Raw genomic sequence first — 21,177 nt, 5'->3', positions numbered from 1 at the left:
AGCCAGATTATTCCCTAATATAACAGACACCCCATCAACAGGGAGGGCAGGGTGTACTCCCAATTTAACCTCCCCCTCTACGAACTCAGAGTAGAGCACAACCTTATGTAAAGGGACTTCTAAAGTATTAAGATCAATACCTCTCACCAAAAGAGATCTCCCAGACCTTGAGGAAGAAGAAAACAGCAAAATAGACTCCAAAATAAAGGACTCTGATGCTCCTGTATCACGCAAGATTTTTACAGGAAACTTCTCCTCATTGCCAATTAGTTAAACAAATCCATCTGAAATAAATGGAAAGTAATTAGGCTTCAGTTTGTTAAGAAGTACAACATCTGAATTAACAGGCGACACAGCCAAAGCAGCAGGTTTCACAAACGAAAAACGAGCTTTGTTCTTTGACTTCAGCACTGGACAGTTCCCTTTCCAATGACCTTTCCCTTGGCAATAACGGCAAACTTGTTCTGCATCAGATGTAACACCTGACCGGTCTTGACTAACTGGTAGAGAATTAACGTTTGGAGCTTTATTACGAAAAGAAAACACGTCTCTTTGTCCATTTGCTGAATGCAGACGTTTGCCAAAATGAGCTTTATGCGTTAGTTCGTATTCATCAAGTCTGTCATGTTTAGGGTTGGGAACCGAAAACCGGTTCTTATCCAGAACCGGTAGTGTTTTTTGAAAAATACCGGAACCGTGCGAAATTCCTAAGTTTCGGTTCCAAAAACGGTTCTGGGCCGATGTGTGGGCGAAGTACTGGGAGCTTATCTTCAGCGACGTCTCACACTCACCTCATGAATATTAAAATAGTAATGAAAGCACTCGCGCTACTCATATACGTTTTGAGAGAGCGAGAGAGAGAGACGATCTCGATTCAAACACTCACGCGATCTTATTCCTAAATGACAAAAACTTCACACTGGAACATTCAAATCTGTTTGCGCTGTCGCTGAGAGAGCAGTTGTCAATATGAAACAGCTTTACTTTCACAATCTTTTCAACAACACAGTATCGGTATTTCGGTGTTACAAATATTCAAATGATCACAGAAGTACTGAAATAAAAGTTTATAGTTTATAAACACTGATATCTACGGTAGCAACTGAGTAAATCACCTTTTGAAAGTCGCTTCAAATAGCGAAAATACGCTTCAGAATTTAAATGTATATAATGAGCGAGTACATCATGAATGCCTTTTTTCAAACCGTGTTTTTGTCTTATCCTGAATCACTACAGCAAGCCTGTAATAAGCGTTTATACTCGGACTACTTTACACCGGCACCGCTGCGGAGTAGCACAGTGCCTGAGTGACTCACCCGCGTCATAGAAATAAACAGAGAAGTAGCTCCGGCTACAATGTTCTTCCGCAAAACGTTCTGTTTATTTAACTGCTAGAGCGCTGATTCATCCAGTAATGAAGTGAAGTCTTTATGAATCAATCATTCAAATCGAAATATTATGTTTCACCTGTCTAGATCTTACATGTGTGTTCAATCATATTCTACCCCTTCTGAGAGGGTATTCTCCACTGCTGGAGATACAATAAGGCTTAAGCTATAGGAGAGGTCCCAAATTATCCTAGAGAATGCAGAAATATTTATTTTCCTTCAGAAAAATTAATTATTTTTGCAAAAATTGCTAAATAATATGTTGAATTTGTTGACATTACCAGTCTGTTAAACTCATTTGACAAGTATAAGAAATAAACACAAAAAGGATTTTTGCCTTACTACTATTTTTTTCATATGGCTTGCCTATTAATAACATCGACGTCTGTGATGCCACTTTCTCTGATCATTTGCCTGTCCTATTTGAGATATGTACTTCTCGTGACTCTAAAGTGACTGCTCCAAAACGTCGTTGCCGGATGATAAATCCCTCAACTTCTCATTTATTTTCGGAGGCTTTTAATTTAATTGAGTTGGACTATTGGATGCCATCATGTGGGCTAACTACTGAAGAATTAACTTCATCGTTCTTTTCAACTTGCAATAGCATTTTGGACATTGTTGCCCCTTTCAGGACGATTCGAGATAAATGTAGAGTTCAACCGTGGCTGAACACTACAACTAGAGCTATAAGGCTGGAATGCAGAAGGGCTGAACGCCGCTGGAAGAAGGATAAGTTGCAGATCTCACTTGATATACTACGCTATAATTTGTCTAAATATCAAAAGTGTGTGAGACTGGAGAAATCAAAGTACTTATCGAATATAATTAGTAGTAACTCTCTTAAGCCAGCTGTACTGTTTAGTACCATTAATGTGGTTTTGAACACTCCCCAAGCTGCTTGTTTAGAACATTCTGCCGAACTGTGTGAACAATTTAAAAAAAAATTATTGACAAGATTGATGCTGTTAGATCGAATATATCATCTTCTCTGATTTTCCAACCTATTAATTTTGAGCGTTCTACTGTCTTAAATCAGTTCGAGCCGGTGTCCCTTGTCTCATTGAGGAAGACTTTTGTCAAAATGAAATTTTCTGCATGTCACACTGACATTGTTCCTCCACGACTCTTAAAGGATGCATTTGATGCCATTAGCTCTTCGGTTCTTGCTATTATTAACAGTAGCCTGGCTACGGGAGTTGTACCCAAATCTTTTAAACATGCAGTGGTGGAACCGGTTATTAAGAAAAGTAATCTGGATCCATCAGTCTTTGCTAATTTTAGACCTATCTCTAGACTTTCGTTCTTGTCTAAATTACTCGAAAAGGTTGTATTTGAACAGTTGAATGTATTTTTATGTTTAAATGGTATCCACAAAGTGTTTCAGTCTGGTTTTAAGTCTTTGCATAGTACAGAAACTGCATTGTTGAGGGTTTCAAATGATTTGTTACTCACCACTGACTCAGGGAATTGTGCGATTTTATTATTATTGGACCTTTCAGCTGCATTCGATACCTTAGACCATAGGACTTTAATTTCATGTTTAGAAGAATGTGTTGGTGTTGAGGGTATTGCGTTGGCATGGTTTAAGTCGTATTTGTCCGAAATAACTTTTGCTGTTCGCCTCGGAAAATTTGTCTCCTCTACGGCTTCTCTCACGTCTGGGGTCCCCCAGGGCTCCATTTTGGGGCCTATGTTGTTTAGGAAATTTGGAATTTCGTTTCATGTCTATGCAGATGATACCCAAATTGATCTGCCTTTGAAAAGAGAAGACTCTTGCACCTTACTCCAGTGTCTCGAGGAAATTAAAGCTTGGATGGCACAGAACTTTTTGTTTTAATGAAAACAAAACAGAGGTTATGCTTTTTACTTCCGGTGGTACTTATGAATCAAAAAATGTTGATCTTGGTGAGTTGAATCCACTAGTGAAACCTTACGTCAAAAATCTAGGTTTCACTATGGATTGTGATTTTAAATTGGATAAACAGATTAACTTGGTAGTTAAATCGAGCTTTTTCCAGTTGAGACAACTCACCAAGGTGAAATCATTTTTGTCTTCTAGAGACTTTGAAAGACTTCTTCACATTTTTATTTCATCGCGTCTAGATTATTGTAATGGCCTCTATATAGGCATTAGTCAGGCCTCTCTCTCTAGACTGCAGAGGGTTCAGAATGCTGCAGCTCTCTTGTTGACTGGGACACGAAAGCGCGAACATATTACACCTGTTCTTTCCTCTCTTCACTGGTTGCCAATCTATTTTAGAATTAATTTCAAAATTATGATGTTTGTTTTTAAATCGCTTCATGGCCTTGCTCCCAAGTATATGTCAGAATTGATTAGGCAATACGCTCCGTCAAGAGCGCTTAGGTCTGCTGACCATTTGCTGTTGGTTGTCCCTCGGGTGAAACTAAAAAGCAGAGGTGAAAGAGCATTTGCAGTAGCAGGACCGAAGCTCTGGAATAGTTTGCCCCTGCACATCAGACAGGCTCAAACCCTGCCTATTTTTAAATCGAATCTCAAAACTCACTACTACAGTTTGGCATTTCATGCTATGTAAGAGTATTGTTTTTTTGTTTTTTTGTTTTTTTTTATTCTTTTTTTTAAGTCATGTTGGTTGATTGCATTATTGATAAAGGATATGTGTGTACAGCACTTTGTTAAACACTTGTTGTTTTTAAAAAGTGCTTTATAAATAAACTTTGAAACTTTGATTAAGCACTGGACCTGACCTAGAATAGCAACAAGACACGGAAATACAGAACAGGAGAAATACATACATTGCTGGATGTAATACGGATCCAAGAACAAACAGGAATGTGAGGGAGTTGGAGTTCATATCCCAGAATTTAAAATAAATCTCTCCAAAAGACTACCTGACCGGTTATCTGTATATACAGCAGAAATAGTGGCAGTCATTATTGCATTACAGTGGGTTGAAGAGGTCAGACCTGATAGGGTGGTACTATGCACAGACTCTTTAGCTATCATAAAAAGCATACAGTCAATGACATCGGTCAGAGAAGAGCTACTAATAGAACTTTATCACAGTTTGATAAGATTACATTGGGGTGGCATGTGAGCACATGAGGGGGTTAAAGGGAACGAGATTGCAGACAAACTGGCTAAAGAGGCATTGCTAAAGGTAATAACAGTTACAATTCCACTAGGGACAGGCGAAGGAAAAGCGGTGGTTAAGAAGAAAGGACTTGAAATATGGCAGAAATGGTGGGAGGAAGACAGGAAAGGAAGGAGATATTATAAAATACAAAAATTAGTCAGTATAAAGAGTTACATGGAAAGGTCCAGGAGAGAGGAAATTGTAATGGCTAGACTCAGGGTGGATCACAGAGGGCTGAATGGCACACTGTTTTTAATGGGGAAAAGGAATAGTGAGAACTGTGAAAACTGTGGGGTTAAAGAAAATGTTGAACATTAAATATTGTACTGCACATTGAATGAGGTGGAAAGATGGGTGTTTAAAGATAAGGTTCAGGAGGCAGGGAGGGAGTGGAATCTGGTAGGGATACTGGGATCAGAAGGAGAGTGAGAGGAGATAAGAATCACCAGGAAGATTTACGCAGACACAGACTATTTAAATTTTTAAAAGACACAGGGTTGTGGAGTAGAATTTAAATAATTGTTAAAAGACATGATGATACACACTCCAGTACAGTAGGTGGTGGTATGCAACTAAAAGTTGTTTGCAATCCGCCATTAAATAAGAGAAGAAGAAGTGCATGTCAGAGCACAAACCAAGCCATGAAGTCCAAGGAGTTGTCTGTAGACCTCTGAGACTGGACTGGACTGGATTGTATTGAGACACAGATCTGAGGAAGGGTACAGAAAAGTTTCTGTAGCATTGAAGGTCCCAATGAGCACAGTGGCCTCAGTGGCCTCCATCTTCTGTAAATGGAAGAAGTTTGGAACCACCAGAACTCTTCCTAGAGCAATCCGCCCGGCCAAACTGAGTGATCGAGGGAGAAGGGCCTTAGTCAGGGAGGAGACCAAGAACCCGATGGTCACTCTGGCAGAGCTGCAGCGTTTCTCTGTGGAGAGAGGAGGACTTTTCAGAAGAACAACCATCTCTGCAGATCTCCACCAATAAGACAGAAGCCACCCCTCATTAACCCTCTGAGGTCTGAGCTGTTTTCTGGGCCCTGGAGGTGTTCTGACATGCTCTGACATTTCTGGTTATTTCTGTTACTTGTGACATTTTCATGGCTAAAGTCTAATTACACTGTATTCAGCACAAACTCTGCTACGATAATATATCAGCAGCATGTATGTAAAAGTTTGTAGTTTTGAGATAATGACATTTATGCATGGTTTGTGAAAATACAAAAAAAAATTCTCACTGAAATAAGGCCATGAAACCCATACTGATTATTTCTTCACAAGACTTTTGAAAATTGTATCACGTAGCCTAGAATATTTGCTCTAAAACTATGTGAAAATCACCCTGACTGCTCATTCAGATAAGACAATATATTGATTTAAAAAATTTACGACGTGTTTTGTGTGAAAAAGCTTTATGCGGAGGTCATTAATATGTATTGTTTTCACACCTGAGAAAGACAAAGACCCTCCCCTAACGGCCCTATTAGGAGCTATCAGGCCCTGTCATTCTGAGCAACCTTGCACAATACTGTAAATGAGGAGATTTAAAAAAGAATGGCTTTTAAATTGTTTGGATTTATTTACAACACAACATAGTCCAAAGATACACACAACAAATGCCAAAAAGCACTTATTGAAAACAGTGATCCAAAGACAGAGACCTTTGTGCCATTCCTAAAAACATTGTACATACCTTTCATTTCCAAGGTGTTTGATTTTCACTTTACCATGTTCATGTTCACTAAAGTCCTCAGTGGCATCTGGGCCCTGAAAAAAAAAAGTGAACATACTGATATCAAGAGAAAGGCCTGCACGATTTTGGGAATAAATTTTAGATTTTTCTGGTTAAAATTGCTTTTTAAAATTCACAGAATACACACACACACACACACACACACACACACACACAAATGTTTCCAACAATATATAATATAATGAACACCAGGTTTGTTGTGCCTTGTAGGCATAAGCTATGCACAGTGCTGGATAAAATAAAAATAACCTTATAGCAGTATAAATCTTCCAAAAGATTTCAATAACAACTAAGCTAGAGAAAAATATATTGATTATCATGTTACTTCAAATGTTTCCATTCGTTATGATGATATGAAATGAGATAATAGTAAAAACATGAAGCCGTTTGCTTTTCAAACGCGATCGCACTGCAAAAAATTATACATTCAAACGCGATCGCGCTGCAAAATATGATACATTCAAATGCGATCGCGCTGCAAAATATGATACATTCAAACGCGATCGCGCTCAAATATAAAACATTATGGTTACCATATACATATCTACGTTTGAGCAGATATCCACAAACACAGTAACAGTAGACACGGGTCTAAATATTATAATATTCACCATATATCTAGCAACAGTTCAACTGCAATGTGAAATTTATGCAACAATAGCAAACTAATATGTAAGAATTTCTTACCTTACATCTTTCTTGTCTTCAAATCCCGTTCTTCTTCTTCTGATGTAAATCCAATGTAAGTTTAGGCGCGTCTAAAAGCAGAGACTTGTAAAGTGTTTTGGTGTTTTGTTTTTGAGGTAGCCTAATGAGCGCGATCGCGTTCCATGTGGAGATTTGCATGTGAATATCTTTTGCGCGAGTGGGTGTGGTAAGTTAAAAAAATAATGAGCAAGTGTTTGAGAAGCTGGACATCTTGTTGGTTTTATACAAATTACTTAAACAGAGAATATTTGTTTTCAGTTTGAATCCGATCATTTAAAAGTACACACTTAAATGTTTATAAAGGTATATGGCTCATAAATGTGTGACAAGTATTCGCTGAGTTTTGTTTCAGTTTATAGACGTGCTCAAGAAAAAAAGTTCACAGCGACGGAGAGGCAGAACGCACACCCTGTTTATTTTCTTTATTTTACAAAAGCACAATATTTTGATTTGATTGTAAGTGGACACATACAAAAGTAGAAATATCACAGATTCTTTTTTTTATATTTCTTTTTTCTGTATGACCATAAATGAAGGAGTAATTTAAGTTTATAGTGCTACAATGTGGAGAAAATCCAGCAAAACGCGCCCGCGCGTTTGTCGACCTCAGAGTGTTAAAGGCACATGACAGCCCGCCTGGTGTTTGCCTAAAGGCACCTGAAGGACTCTCAGGCCATGAGAAACAAAGATTGAACTCTTTGGCCAGAATGGCAAGCGTCATGTCTGGAGGAAACCAGGCTCATCACCTGGCCAGTACCATCCCTACAGTGAAGCAGCATTAGCTTTGGGGGTGTTATTCAGCGGCAGGGACTGGGAGACTCGTCAGGGTCGAGGGAAAGATGAATGTACAGAGACGTCCTTGATGAGAGCTTTGGACCTCAGACTGGGACGACGGTTCATCTTCCAACAGGGCAACGACCCGAAGCACACAGCCAAGATAACATAGGAGTGGCTCCGGGACAACTCTGTGAATGTCCTTGAGTGGCTCACCAGAGCCCAGACTCGAACCCGATTGAACATCTCTGGAGAGATCTGAACATGGATGTGCATCAACGCTCCCCATCCAACCTGATGGAGCTTGAGAGGTTCTGCAAAGAAGAATGGGAGAAACTGCCCAAAAACAGGTGTGCCAAGCTTATAGCATCATATTAAAAAAGACTTGAGGCTGTAATTGGTGCCAAAGGTGCTTCAACAAGGTATTGAGCAAAGGCTGTGAATACCAATGTACATGTGATTTTTTATTTTTTTTATTTTTTTTTATTTAAACAAACTTCTTTCACATTGTCATTATGGAGTATTGTTGTTCCGTTTTATTCCCACGGAAAGGGCAACCCAGTGTACAAAGAGGATATTACTCGGTATTCCACATTTGTTTGTTTATTTATTTTTTGGTTCACAAAAGATAACCAGGTAATAAACCTGAAATAACAAGAAATGCAACGTTTCAATTTCCATGTGCATACTACAACCAGTCCCAGTTCTTTACCTTAACAGCCCAATAACAATAAGCAACAACTAGATTAAAAAGTTCGTCGAGACAAACTTTAAGTTGGCTTGAGAAAGTTTGTACCGGAAAGTTTGAAGTTTAAAGTAGTTTGAAGATTAAAGTAGTTTGAAGTTTAATTTAGTTTAAAGTTTAAAGAAGTTTGAAGTTTAATTTAGTTTAAAGTTTAAAGAAGTTTAAAGTTTAAAGTAGTTTGAAGTTTATAGTTTAAAGTTTAAATTAGTTTGAAGTTTAAATTAGTTTAAATTAGTTTAAATTAGTTTAAAGTAGTTTAAAGTTAAAAAGTTGTTGGGGGTTTTCTAGTGGGTTGCTAACGTGTTCTGGGTGGTTGCTATGGTGTTGCTAGGGTGTTCTGGGTGGTTGCTATGGTGTTGCTAGGTGGTTGCTAGGGTATTCTGGTTGGTTGCTAGGTGGTTGCTAGGCGGTTGCTAGGGTGTTCTGGGTGGTTGCTATGGTGTTGCTAGGTGGTTGCTAGGGTGTTCTGGGTGGTTGCTATGATGTTGCTAGGCGGTTGCTAGGGTGTTCTGGGTGGTTGCTATGGTGTTGCTAGGCGGTTGCTAGGGTGTTCTGGGTGGTTGCTATGCTGTTGCTAGGTGGTTGCTAGGGTATTCTAGGGTGGTTGCTATGCGGTTGCTAGGGTGTTCTGGGTGGTTGCTAGGGTGTTGCTAGGTGGTTGCTAGGGTGTTCTGGGTGGTTGCTATGATGTTGCTAGGCGGTTGCTAGGGTGTTTTGATGGTTGCTATGGTGTTGCAAGGCGGTTGCTAGGGTGTTCTGGGTGGTTGCTATGATGTTGCTAGACGGTTGCTAGGGTGTTTTGGTGGTTGCTATGGTGTTGCTAGGCGGTTGCTAGGGTATTCTGGGTGGTTGCTAGGGTGTTGCTAGGGTATTCTAGGTGGTTGCTAGGATGTTTTGGTGGTTGCTAGGGTGTTGCTAGGCGGTTGCTAGGGTGTTTTGGTGGTTGCTATGGTGTTGCTAGGTGGTTGCTAGGGTGTTCTGGGTGGTTGCTATGATGTTGCTAGGCGGTTGCTAGGGTGTTCTGGGTGGTTGCTATGGTGTTGCTAGGCGGTTGCTAGGGTGTTCTGGGTGGTTGCTATGCTGTTGCTAGGTGGTTGCTAGGGTATTCTAGGGTGGTTGCTATGCGGTTGCTAGGGTGTTCTGGGTGGTTGCTAGGGTGTTGCTAGGTGGTTGCTAGGGTGTTCTGGGTGGTTGCTATGATGTTGCTAGGCGGTTGCTAGGGTGTTTTGATGGTTGCTATGGTGTTGCTAGGGTGTTCTGGGTGGTTGCTATGATGTTGCTAGACGGTTGCTAGGGTGTTTTGGTGGTTGCTATGGTGTTGCTAGGCGGTTGCTAGGGTATTCTGGGTGGTTGTTAGGGTGTTGCTAGGGTATTCTAGGTGGTTGCTAGGATGTTTTGGTGGTTGCCAGGGTGTTGCTAGGCGGTTGCTAGGGTGTTTTGGTGGTTGCTATGGTGTTGCTAGGTGGTTGCTAGGGTGTTCTGGGTGGTTGCTATGATGTTGCTAGGTGGTTGCTAGGGTGTTTTGGTGGTTGCTATGGTGTTGCTAGGATATTCTGGGTGGTTGCTAGGGTGTTGCTAGGTGGTTGCTAGGGTGTTATGGGTGGTTGCTATGGTTTTACTAGGTGGTTGGTAGTTGTCAGATGGTTACTATGGAGTTTTTATAGTTCTTAGCATGATCTTGGCATGATTTAGCACTTAACTAATCGCTATTAGCATGTAGCTATTCACTGCTAGCATATGTAGCATGTTGGAAGTGCTGTTTGCTAGCATGAGTCAAAAGAGCCAAACCTCATCTCTATACGATGTTCTGATACAGAGATATAGGTCTTGCAAAACGGTTGCTAGGGTACTCAGGTTTGGTTGCTATGGAGTTGCTTGGGAGCTGGAAGCTTTAAACTTAAGAAGTTTAAAGTGGTTTGAAGTTTAAAGTAGTTTACGAGTTTTTGAGTTTTGAGTTTATAAGTTTAAATGAGTTTAGAGTGTGTGTGTGTGTGTGTGTGTGTGTGTGTGTGTGTGTGTGTGTGTGTGTTCACACACACACACACACACTCAGAGTTTATGAGTTTAGAGTTTATAAGTGTATAAATTGATGAGTTTATAAGTGTAAGAGTTTTTGAGTTTAGAGTTTATAAGTTTTAAATGAGTTTAGAGTTTATAAGTTTTAATGAGTTTAGAGTTTATAAGTTTTAATGAGTTTAAGAGTTCAGAGTTTATTAATTTATGAGTTTAAGAGTTCATAAGTCTATGAATTCATGAGTTTATAAGTTAATTAGTTTATAAGTGTATGAGTTTAGAGTTCATTAGTTTAAATGAGTCTCATTGGCTAATATAGTATATAGAATGGCAGTTTGGTTTAGTCTTCAAGGTATTTTGATTTGAATTTTCGTCGGTTGGTGAGTTTGAATCTGGATTTGAATTTTTTAGAACTCCCCAATGTAAGTCAATGGGAGTTTTTCCGAGTTTTGATCGTCATTTTTAGGAAAACCGTAAGTCCGATCAGTCTGAAAAGATATAGCAACTCGAGTCAGATTAGTTTGAGTGTCTGAGCCGAGTTTGGAGTATGTAGAGTTAAAGCTCTAGGAGGAGATCCATTTAGTTTTTTAGTCTCAGAAGAATAATAATAACTAGATTAAAAAGTTCGTCGAGACAAACTTTAAGTTGGCTTGAGAAAGTTTGTACCGGAAAGTTTGAAGTTTAAAGTAGTTTGAAGATTAAAGTAGTTTGAAGTTTAATTTAGTTTAAAGTTTAAAGAAGTTTGAAGTTTAATTTAGTTTAAAGTTTAAAGTAGTTTGAAGTTTATAGTTTAAAGTTTAAATTAGTTTGAAGTTTAAATTAGTTTAAATTAGTTTAAAGTTTAAAGTAGTTTAAAGTTAAAAAGTTGTTGGGGGTTTTCTAGTGGGTTGCTAAGGTGTTCTGGGTGGTTGCTAGGCAGTTGCTAGGGTGTTCTGGGTGGTTGCTATGGTGTTGCTAGGTGGTTGCTAGGGTATTCTGGTTGGTTGCTAGGCGGTTGCTAGGGTGTTCTGGGTGGTTGCTATGGTGTTGCTAGGTGGTTGCTAGGGTGTTCTGGGTGGTTGCTATGATGTTGCTAGGCGGTTGCTAGGGTGTTCTGGGTGGTTGCTATGCTGTTGCTAGGTGGTTGCTAGGGTATTCTGGGTGGTTGCTATGCGGTTGCTAGGGTGTTCTGGGTGGTTGCTAGGGTGTTGCTAGGTGGTTGCTAGGGTGTTCTGGGTGGTTGCTATGATGTTGCTAGGCGGTTGCTAGGGTGTTTTGATGGTTGCTATGGTGTTGCTAGGCGGTTGCTAGGGTGTTCTGGGTGGTTGCTATGATGTTGCTAGACGGTTGCTAGGGTGTTTTGGTGGTTGCTATGGTGTTGCTAGGCGGTTGCTAGGGTATTCTGGGTGGTTGCTAGGCTGTTGCTAGGGTATTCTAGGTGGTTGCTAGGATGTTTTGGTGGTTGCTAGGGTGTTGCTAGGCGGTTGCTAGGGTGTTTTGGTGGTTGCTATGGTGTTGCTAGGCGGTTGCTAGGGTGTTCTGGGTGGTTGCTATGATGTTGCTAGGTGGTTGCTAGGGTGTTTTGGTGGTTGCTATGGTGTTGCTAGGATATTCTGGGTGGTTGCTAGGGTGTTGCTAGGTGGTTGCTAGGGTGTTATGGGTGGTTGCTATGGTTTTACTAGGTGGTTGGTAGTTGTCACAGATGGTTACTATGGAGTTTTTATAGTTCTTAGCATGATCTTGGCATGATTTAGCACTTAACTAATCGCTATTAGCATGTAGCTATTCACTGCTAGCATGTGTAGCATGTTGGAAGTGCTGTTTGCTAGCATGAGTCAAAAGAGCCAAACCTCATCTCTATACGATGTTCTGATACAGAGATATAGGTCTTGCAAAACGGTTGCTAGGGTACTCAGGTTTGGTTGCTATGGAGTTGCTTGGGAGCTGGAAGCTTTAAACTTAAGAAGTTTAAAGTGGTTTGAAGTTTAAAGTAGTTTACGAGTTTTTGAGTTTTGAGTTTATAAGTTTAAATGAGTTTAGAGTGTGTGTGTGTGTGTGTGTGTGTGTGTGTGTGTTCACACACACACACACACACACACTCAGAGTTTATGAGTTTAGAGTTTATAAGTGTATAAATTGATGAGTTTATAAGTGTAAGAGTTTTTGAGTTTAGAGTTTATAAGTTTTAAATGAGTTTAGAGTTTATAAGTTTTAATGAGTTTAGAGTTTATAAGTTTAAATGAGTTTAAGAGTTCAGAGTTTATTAATTTATGAGTTTAAGAGTTCATAAGTCTATGAATTCATGAGTTTATAAGTTAATTAGTTTATAAGTGTATGAGTTTAGAGTTCATTAGTTTAAATGAGTCTCATTGGCTAATATAGTATATAGAACGGCAGTTTGGTTTAGTCTTCAAGGTATTTTGATTTGAATTTTCGTCGGTTGGTGAGTTTGAATCTGGATTTGAATTTTTTAGAACTCCCCAATGTAAGTCAATGGGAGTTTTTCCGAGTTTTGATCGTCATTTTTAGGAAAACCGTAAGTCCGATCAGTCTGAAAAGATATAGCAACTCGAGTCAGATTAGTTTGAGTGTCTGAGCCGAGTTTGGAGTATGTAGAGTTAAAGCTCTAGGAGGAGATCCATTTAGTTTTTTAGTCTCAGAAGAATAATAATAACTAGATGCGAAAGTTCGTCGAGACAAACTTTAAGTTGGCTTGAGAAAGTTTGGACCAGAAAGTTTTTTGCTAGGCGGTTGCTAGGGTATTCTGAGTGGTTGCTAGGCGGTTGCTAGGATATTTCTGGTGGTTGCTAGGGTCTTTTGGGTGGTTGCTAGGCGGTTGCTAGGGTATTTTGGGTGGTTGCTAGGGTGTTCTGGGTGGTTGCTAGGCGGTTGCTAGGGTGTTCTGGGTGGTTACTAGGGTGTTCTGGGTGGTTGCTAGGCGGTTGCTAGGATATTTTGGGTGGTTGCTATGGTCTTTTAGGTGGTTGCTAGGGTATTCTGGGTGGTTGCTAGGCGGTTGCTAGGGTATTTTGGGTGGTTGCTAGGGTCTTTTGGGTAGTTGCTAGGCGGTTTCTAAGATATTTTCGGTGGTTGCTAGGGTCTTTTGGGTGGTTGCTAGGGTGTTCTGGGTGATTGCTATGCGGTTGCTAGGGTGTTCTGGGTGGTTAATAGGGTGTTCTGGGTGGTTGCTAGGCGGTTGCTAGGATATTTTGGGTGGTTGCTAGGGTCTTTTGGGTGGTTGCTAGGCGGTTGCTAGGGTATTTTGGGTGGTTGCTAGGGTGTTCTGGGTGGTTGCTATGGTGTTCTAAGGTATTTTGGGTGGTTGATAGGGTGTTCTGAGTGGTTGCTATGGTGTTGCTAGGGTGTTCTAAGGTATTTTGGGTGGTTGCTAGGGTGTTCTGGGTGGTTGTTAGGCAGTTGCTAGGGTGTTCTGAGTGGTTGCTATGGTGTTGCTAGGCGGTTGCTAAGGTATTCTGGGTGGTTGCTAGGCGGTTGCTAGGGTGTTCTGGGTGGTTGCTATGGTGTTGTTAGGCGGTTGCTAGGGTGTTCTGGGTGGTTGCTATGGTGTTGCTAGGTGGTTGCTAGGGTGTTCTGGGTGGTTGCTAGGCGGTTGCTAGGGTGTTCTGGGTGGTTGCTATGGTGTTGCTAGGCAGTTGTTAGGGTGTTCTGGGTTGTTGCTAGGCAGTTGCTAGGATATTTCTGGTGGTTGCTAGGGTCTTTTGGGTGGTTGCTAGGCGGTTGCTAGGGTATTTTGGGTGGTTGCTAGGGTGTTCTGGGTGGTTGCTAGGCGGTTGCTAGGGTGTTCTGGGTGGTTACTAGGGTGTTCTGGGTGGTTGCTAGGCGGTTGCTAGGATATTTTGGGTGGTTGCTAGGGTCTTTTAGGTGGTTGATAGGCGGTTGCTAGGGTATTTTAGGTGGTTGCTAGGGTATTTTAGGTGGTTGCTAGGGTATTCTGGGTGGTTGCTAGGCGGTTGCTAGGGTATTTTGGGTGGTTGCTAGGGTCTTTTGGGTAGTTGCTAGGCGGTTTCTAAGATATTTTCGGTGGTTGCTAGGGTGTTCTGGGTGGTTGCTAGGCGGTTGCTAGGGTATTTTGGGTGGTTGCTAGGGTGTTCTGGGTGGTTGCTAGGTGGTTGCTAGGGTGTTCTGGGTGGTTGCTAGGCAGTTGCTAGGATATTTTCGGTGGTTGCTAGGGTGTTCTGGGTGGTTGCTAGGCGGTTGCTAGGGTATTTTGGGTGGTTGCTAGGGTGTTCTGGGTGGTTGCTAGGTGGTTGCTAGGGTGTTCTGGGTGGTTACTAGGGTGTTCTGGGTGGTTGCTAGGCGGTTGCTAGGATATTTTGGATGGTTGCTAGGGTATTTTGGGTGGTTGCTAGGCGGTTGCTAGGGTATTTTGGGTGGTTGCTAGGGTGTTCTGGGTGGTTGCTATGGTGTTCTAAGGTATTTTGGGTGGTTGATAGGGTGTTCTGAGTGGTTGCTATGGTGTTGCTAGGGTGTTCTAAGGTATTTTGGGTGGTTGCTAGGGTGTTCTGGGTGGTTGTTAGGCAGTTGCTAGGGTGTTCTGAGTGGTTGCTATGGTGTTGCTAGGTGGTTGCTAGGGTATTCTGGGTGGTTGCTATGGTGTTGCTAGGCGGTTGGTAGTTGTCAAAGATGGTTTATATGGAGTTAATAACGAGTGCCTTCAGTACGGCACTCGGCCTGCGGCCTCGTGCCTATGGCCGAATAGGCACAAGCATGGAGCGATATCGCAAGGCCATGAGTAAAATTGCTTTAAAAAATAAAAAAATAATAAAAAAATGTTTTTTTTTGGTTTAGGGTGGTTGCTAGGGAGCTCTTAGTGGTTGCTAGGGTGCTGAAACTGGTTGCTAGGCTGTGGCTATGAAGATTTTAGGCCATTACTTATTGGTTGCTTGATAATATAAATCCTCTGAGGGAGAGAGAGAGGGAGAGACGCAGGGCTGTCAGGCCCTTTGGAGTCTGTGTGTGTGAAAACGGCAGTTTGGATTCAAATGTTTTTAGAACTCCCCAATGTAAGTCAATGGGAGTTTTTCCGAGTTTTGATCGTCATTTTTAGGAAAACCGTAAGTCCGATCAGTCTGAAAAGATATAGCAACGCGAGTCAGATCAGTTTGAGTGTCTGAGCCGAGTTTGGAGTATGTAGAGTTAAAGCTCTAGGAGGAGTTTCATATAGAAATTTTAGTCTCGGAATAATAATAATAACTAGATGCGAAAGTTCGTCGAGACAAACTTTAAGTTGGCTTGAGAAAGTTTGGACCAGAAAGTTTTTTGCTAAGCGGTTGCTAGGGTATTCTGAGTGGTTGCTAGGCGGTTGCTAGGATATTTCTGGTGGTTGCTAGGGTCTTTTGGGTGGTTGCTAGGCGGTTGCTAGGGTGTTTTGGGTGGTTGCTAAGGTGTTCTGGGTGGTTGCTAGGCGGTTGCTAGGGTGTTCTGGGTGGTTACTAGGGTGTTCTGGGTGGTTGCTAGGCGGTTGCTAGGATATTTTGGGTGGTTGCTAGGCGGTTGCTAGGGTATTTTGGGTGGTTGCTAGGGTGTTCTGGGTGGTTGCTAGGCGGTTGCTAGGGTGTTCTGGGTGGTTACTAGGGTGTTCTGGGTGGTTGCTAGGCGGTTGCTAGGATATTTTGGGTGGTTGCTAGGGTCTTTTGGGTGGTTGATAGGCGGTTGCTAGGGTATTTTAGGTGGTTGCTAGGGTATTTTAGGTGGTTGATAGGGTATTCTGGGTGGTTGCTAGGCGGTTGCTAGGGCATTTTGGGTGGTTGCTAGGGTCTTTTGGGTAGTTGCTAGGCGGTTTCTAAGATATTTTCGGTGGTTGCTAGGGTCTTTTGGGTGGTTGCTAGGCGGTTGCTAGGGTATTTTGGGTGGTTGCTAGGGTGTTCTGGGTGGTTGCTAGGGTGTTCTGGGTGGTTGCTAGGCGGTTGTAGGGTGTTCTGGGTGGTTGCTAGGCGGTTGCTAGGATATTTTGGGTGGTTGCTAGGGTGTTCTGGGTGGTTGTTAGGCAGTTGCTAGGGTGTTCTGAGTGGTTGCTATGGTGTTGCTAGGCGGTTGCTAAGGTATTCTGGGTGGTTGCTAGGCGGTTGCTAGGGTGTTCTGGGTGGTTGCTATGGTGTTGCTAGGCGGTTGCTAAGGTATTCTGGGTGGTTGCTAGGCGGTTGCTAGGGTGTTCTGGGTGGTTGCTATGGTGTTGCTAGGCGGTTGCTAGGGTGTTCTGGGTTGTTGCTAGGCAGTTGCTAGGTGTTCTGGGTGGTTGCTAGGCAGTTGCTAGGGTGTTCTGGCTGTTTGCTAGGTGTTCTGGGTGGTTGCTAGGCAGTTGCTAGGTGTTCTGGGGGGTTGCTAGGCAGTTGCTAGGGTGTTCTGGGTGGTTGCTAGGGTATATTTGGTGGTTACTAGAGCATTTCTAGATGTTGCTAGGGTGTTCAAGATGGTTGCTAAGGTATTTTTGGTAGTTGCTATGGTGTTACTAGGTGGTTGGTAGTTGTCAAAGATGGTTACTATGGAGTTTTTATAGAGTTCTTAAAATCTTTAATAACGAGTGCCTTCAGTACGGTACTATGGCCGAATAGGCACAAGCATGGAGCAATATCGCAAGGCCACGAGTGTAATATTGCGTTAAAAAATACAAAAAAATGTAAAAAAAATTTTTTTTTGGTTTAGGGTGGTTGCTAGGGAGCTCTTAGTGGTTGCTAGGGTGCTGAAACTGGTTGCTATGGTGTGGCTATGAAGATTTTAGGCCATTACTTATTGGTTGCTTGATAATATAAATCCTCTGAGGGAGAGAGAGAGGGAGAGACGCAGGGCTGTCAGGCCCTTTGGAGTCTGTGTGTGTGAAAACGGCAGTTTGGATTCAAATGTTTTTAGAACTCCCCAATGTAAGTCAATGGGAGTTTTTCCGAGTTTTGATCGTCATTTTTAGGAAAACCGTAAGTCCGATCAGTCTGAAAAGATATAGCAACGCGAGTCAGATCAGTTTGAGTGTCTGAGCCGAGTTTGGAGTATGTAGAGTTAAAGCTCTAGGAGGAGTTTCATATAGAAATTTTAGTCTCGGAATAATAATAATAATAATAATAAGTTTAAATAGGATTTCAATATGTTGGCTTTCTCAAGCCAACTTAATAATAATAACTAGATGCGAAAGTTCGTCGAGACAAACTTTAAGTTGGCTTGAGAAAGTTTGGACCAGAAAGTTTTTTGCTAGGCGGTTGCTAGGGTATTCTGAGTGGTTGCTAGGCGGTTGCTAGGATATTTCTGGTGGTTGCTAGGGTCTTTTGGGTGGTTGCTAGGCGGTTGCTAGGGTGTTTTGGGTGGTTGCTAGGGTGTTCTGGGTGGTTGCTAGGCGGTTGCTAGGGTGTTCTGGGTGGTTACTAGGGTGTTCTGGGTGGTTGCTAGGCGGTTGCTAGGATATTTTGGGTGGTTGCTAGGGTCTTTTGGGTGGTTTATAGGCGGTTGCTAGGGTATTTTAGGTGGTTGCTAGGGTATTTTAGGTGGTTGCTAGGGTATTCTGGGTGGTTGCTAGGCGGTTGCTAGGGTATTTTGGGTGGTTGCTAGGGTCTTTTGGGTAGTTGCTAGGCGGTTTCTAAGATATTTTCGGTGGTTGCTAGGGTCTTTTGGGTGGTTGCTAGGCGGTTGCTAGGGTATTTTGGGTGGTTGCTAGGGTGTTCTGGGTGGTTGCTAGGCGGTTGCTAGGGTGTTCTGGGTGGTTACTAGGGTGTTCTGGGTGGTTGCTAGGCGGTTGCTAGGATATTTTGGGTGGTTGCTAGGGTCTTTTGGGTGGTTGATATGCGGTTGCTAGGGTATTTTAGGTGGTTGCTAGGGTATTTTAGGTGGTTGATAGGGTATTCTGGGTGGTTGCTAGGCGGTTGCTAGGGCATTTTGGGTGGTTGCTAGGGTCTTTTGGGTAGTTGCTAGGCGGTTTCTAAGATATTTTCGGTGGTTGCTAGGGTCTTTTGGGTGGTTGCTAGGCGGTTGCTAGGGTATTTTGGGTGGTTGCTAGGGTGTTCTGGGTGGTTGCTAGGCGGTTGTAGGGTGTTCTGGGTGGTTACTAGGGTGTTCTGGGTGGTTGCTAGGCGGTTGCTAGGATATTTTGGGTGGTTGCTAGGGTCTTTTGGGTGGTTGATAGGCGGTTGCTAGGGTATTTTAGGTGGTTGCTAGGGTATTTTAGGTGGTTGATAGGGTATTCTGGGTGGTTGCTAGGCGGTTGCTAGGGTGTTCTGGGTGGTTGCTATGGTGTTGCTAGGCGGTTGCTAGGGTATTTTGGGTGGTTGTTAGGCGGTTGCTAGGGTGTTCTGGGTGGTTGCTATGGTGTTGCTAGGCGGTTGCTAAGGTATTCTGGGTGGTTGCTAGGCGGTTGCTAGGGTGTTCTGGGTGGTTGCTATGGTGTTGCTAGGCGGTTGCTAGGGTGTTCTGGGTTGTTGCTAGGCAGTTGCTAGGTGTTCTGGGTGGTTGCTAGGCAGTTGCTAGGGTGTTCTGGCTGTTTGCTAGGTGTTCTGGGTGGTTGCTAGGCAGTTGCTAGGTGTTCTGGGGGGTTGCTAGGCAGTTGCTAGGGTGTTCTGGGTGGTTGCTAGGGTATATTTGGTGGTTACTAGAGCATTTCTAGATGTTGCTAGGGTGTTCAAGATGGTTGCTAAGGTATTTTTGGTAGTTGCTATGGTGTTACTAGGTGGTTGGTAGTTGTCAAAGATGGTTACTATGGAGTTTTTATAGAGTTCTTAAAATCTTTAATAACGAGTGCCTTCAGTACGGCACTCGGCCTGCGGCCTCGTGCCTATGGCCGAATAGGCACAAGCATGGAGCAATATCGCAAGGCCACGAGTGTAATATTGCGTTAAAAAATACAAAAAAATGTAAAAAAAAAATTTTTTTGGTTTAGGGTGGTTGCTAGGGAGCTCTTAGTGGTTGCTAGGGTGCTGAAACTGGTTGCTATGGTGTGGCTATGAAGATTTTAGGCCATTACTTATTGGTTGCTTGATAATATAAATCCTCTGAGGGAGAGAGAGAGGGAGAGACGCAGGGCTGTCAGGCCCTTTGGAGTCTGTGTGTGTGAAAACGGCAGTTTGGATTCAAATGTTTTTAGAACTCCCCAATGTAAGTCAATGGGAGTTTTTCCGAGTTTTGATCGTCATTTTTAGGAAAACCGTAAGTCCGATCAGTCTGAAAAGATATAGCAACTAACTTCAGATCAGTTTGAGTGTCTGAGCCGAGTTTGGAGTATGTAGAGTTAAAGCTCTAGGACGAGTTTGAGTCAACAGTTTTTAACAGAAGAATAATAATAATAACTAGATGCGAAAGTTCGTCGAGACAAACTTTAAGTTGGCTTGAGAAAGTTTGGACCAGAAAGTTTTTTGCTAGGCGGTTGCTAGGGTATTCTGAGTGGTTGCTAGGCGGTTGCTAGGATATTTCTGGTGGTTGCTAGGGTCTTTTGGGTGGTTGCTAGGCGGTTGCTAGGGTGTTCTGGGTGGTTGCTAGGCGGTTGCTAGGGTGTTCTGGGTGGTTACTAGGGTGTTCTGGGTGGTTGCTAGGCGGTTGCTAGGATATTTTGGGTGGTTGCTAGGGTCTTTTGGGTGGTTTATAGGCGGTTGCTAGGGTATTTTAGGTGGTTGCTAGGGTATTTTAGGTGGTTGCTAGGGTATTCTGGGTGGTTGCTAGGCGGTTGCTAGGGTATTTTGGGTGGTTGCTAGGGTCTTTTGGGTAGTTGCTAGGCGGTTTCTAAGATATTTTCGGTGGTTGCTAGGGTCTTTTGGGTGGTTGCTAGGCGGTTGCTAGGGTATTTTGGGTGGTTGCTAGGGTGTTCTGGGTGGTTGCTAGGCGGTTGCTAGGGTGTTCTGGGTGGTTACTAGGGTGTTCTGGGTGGTTGCTAGGCGGTTGCTAGGATATTTTGGGTGGTTGCTAGGGTCTTTTGGGTGGTTGATAGGCGGTTGCTAGGGTATTTTAGGTGGTTGCTAGGGTATTTTAGGTGGTTGATAGGGTATTCTGGGTGGTTGCTAGGCGGTTGCTAGGGCATTTTGGGTGGTTGCTAGGGTCTTTTGGGTAGTTGCTAGGCGGTTTCTAAGATATTTTCGGTGGTTGCTAGGGTCTTTTGGGTGGTTGCTAGGCGGTTGCTAGGGTATTTTGGGTGGTTGCTAGGGTGTTCTGGGTGGTTGCTAGGCGGTTGTAGGGTGTTCTGGGTGGTTGCTAGGCGGTTGCTAGGATATTTTGGGTGGTTGCTAGGGTGTTCTGGGTGGTTGTTAGGCAGTTGCTAGGGTGTTCTGAGTGGTTGCTATGGTGTTGCTAGGCGGTTGCTAAGGTATTCTGGGTGGTTGCTAGGCGGTTGCTAGGGTGTTCTGGGTGGTTGCTATGGTGTTGCTAGGCGGTTGCTAGGGTATTTTGGGTGGTTGCTAGGCGGTTGCTAGGGTGTTCTGGGTGGTTGCTATGGTGTTGCTAGGCGGTTGCTAAGGTATTCTGGGTGGTTGCTAGGCGGTTGCTAGGGTGTTCTGGGTGGTTGCTATGGTGTTGCTAGGCGGTTGCTAGGGTGTTCTGGGTTGTTGCTAGGCAGTTGCTAGGTGTTCTGGGTGGTTGCTAGGCAGTTGCTAGGGTGTTCTGGCTGTTTGCTAGGTGTTCTGGGTGGTTGCTAGGCAGTTGCTAGGTGTTCTGGGGGGTTGCTAGGCAGTTGCTAGGGTGTTCTGGGTGGTTGCTAGGGTATATTTGGTGGTTACTA

At 43.0% G+C, this 21,177-nt stretch overlaps 1 protein-coding gene across 3 annotated transcripts in view; it reads left to right on the top strand.

The window, feature by feature from the left end:
• The window catches only part of LOC311097864 (NACHT, LRR and PYD domains-containing protein 3-like), a 99,763-nt gene that overhangs the window by 7,643 nt on the left and 70,943 nt on the right, over nt 1–21,177 (top strand). The window contains exon 1 of one of the 3 annotated variants that reach the window (XM_084137816.1): nt 7,638–8,091. The exons of the other annotated variants lie outside the window; for them this stretch is intronic. Coding sequence (XP_083993942.1) covers nt 8,006–8,091 — 86 coding nt within the window. The 5' untranslated portion in view covers nt 7,638–8,005. Of the gene's footprint in view, nt 1–7,637; nt 8,092–21,177 lie in introns of those variants that run through there. 3 annotated transcript variants of the gene reach the window in all.

The sequence above is a fragment of the Abramis brama genome (genome assembly GCF_963993115.1).
Source record: "Abramis brama genome assembly, chromosome: 15".
Lineage (NCBI taxonomy): Eukaryota > Metazoa > Chordata > Actinopteri > Cypriniformes > Leuciscidae > Abramis > Abramis brama.
Note: the sequence above shows the minus strand (reverse complement) of the source record. Positions and strands in the feature narration are given on the sequence as shown.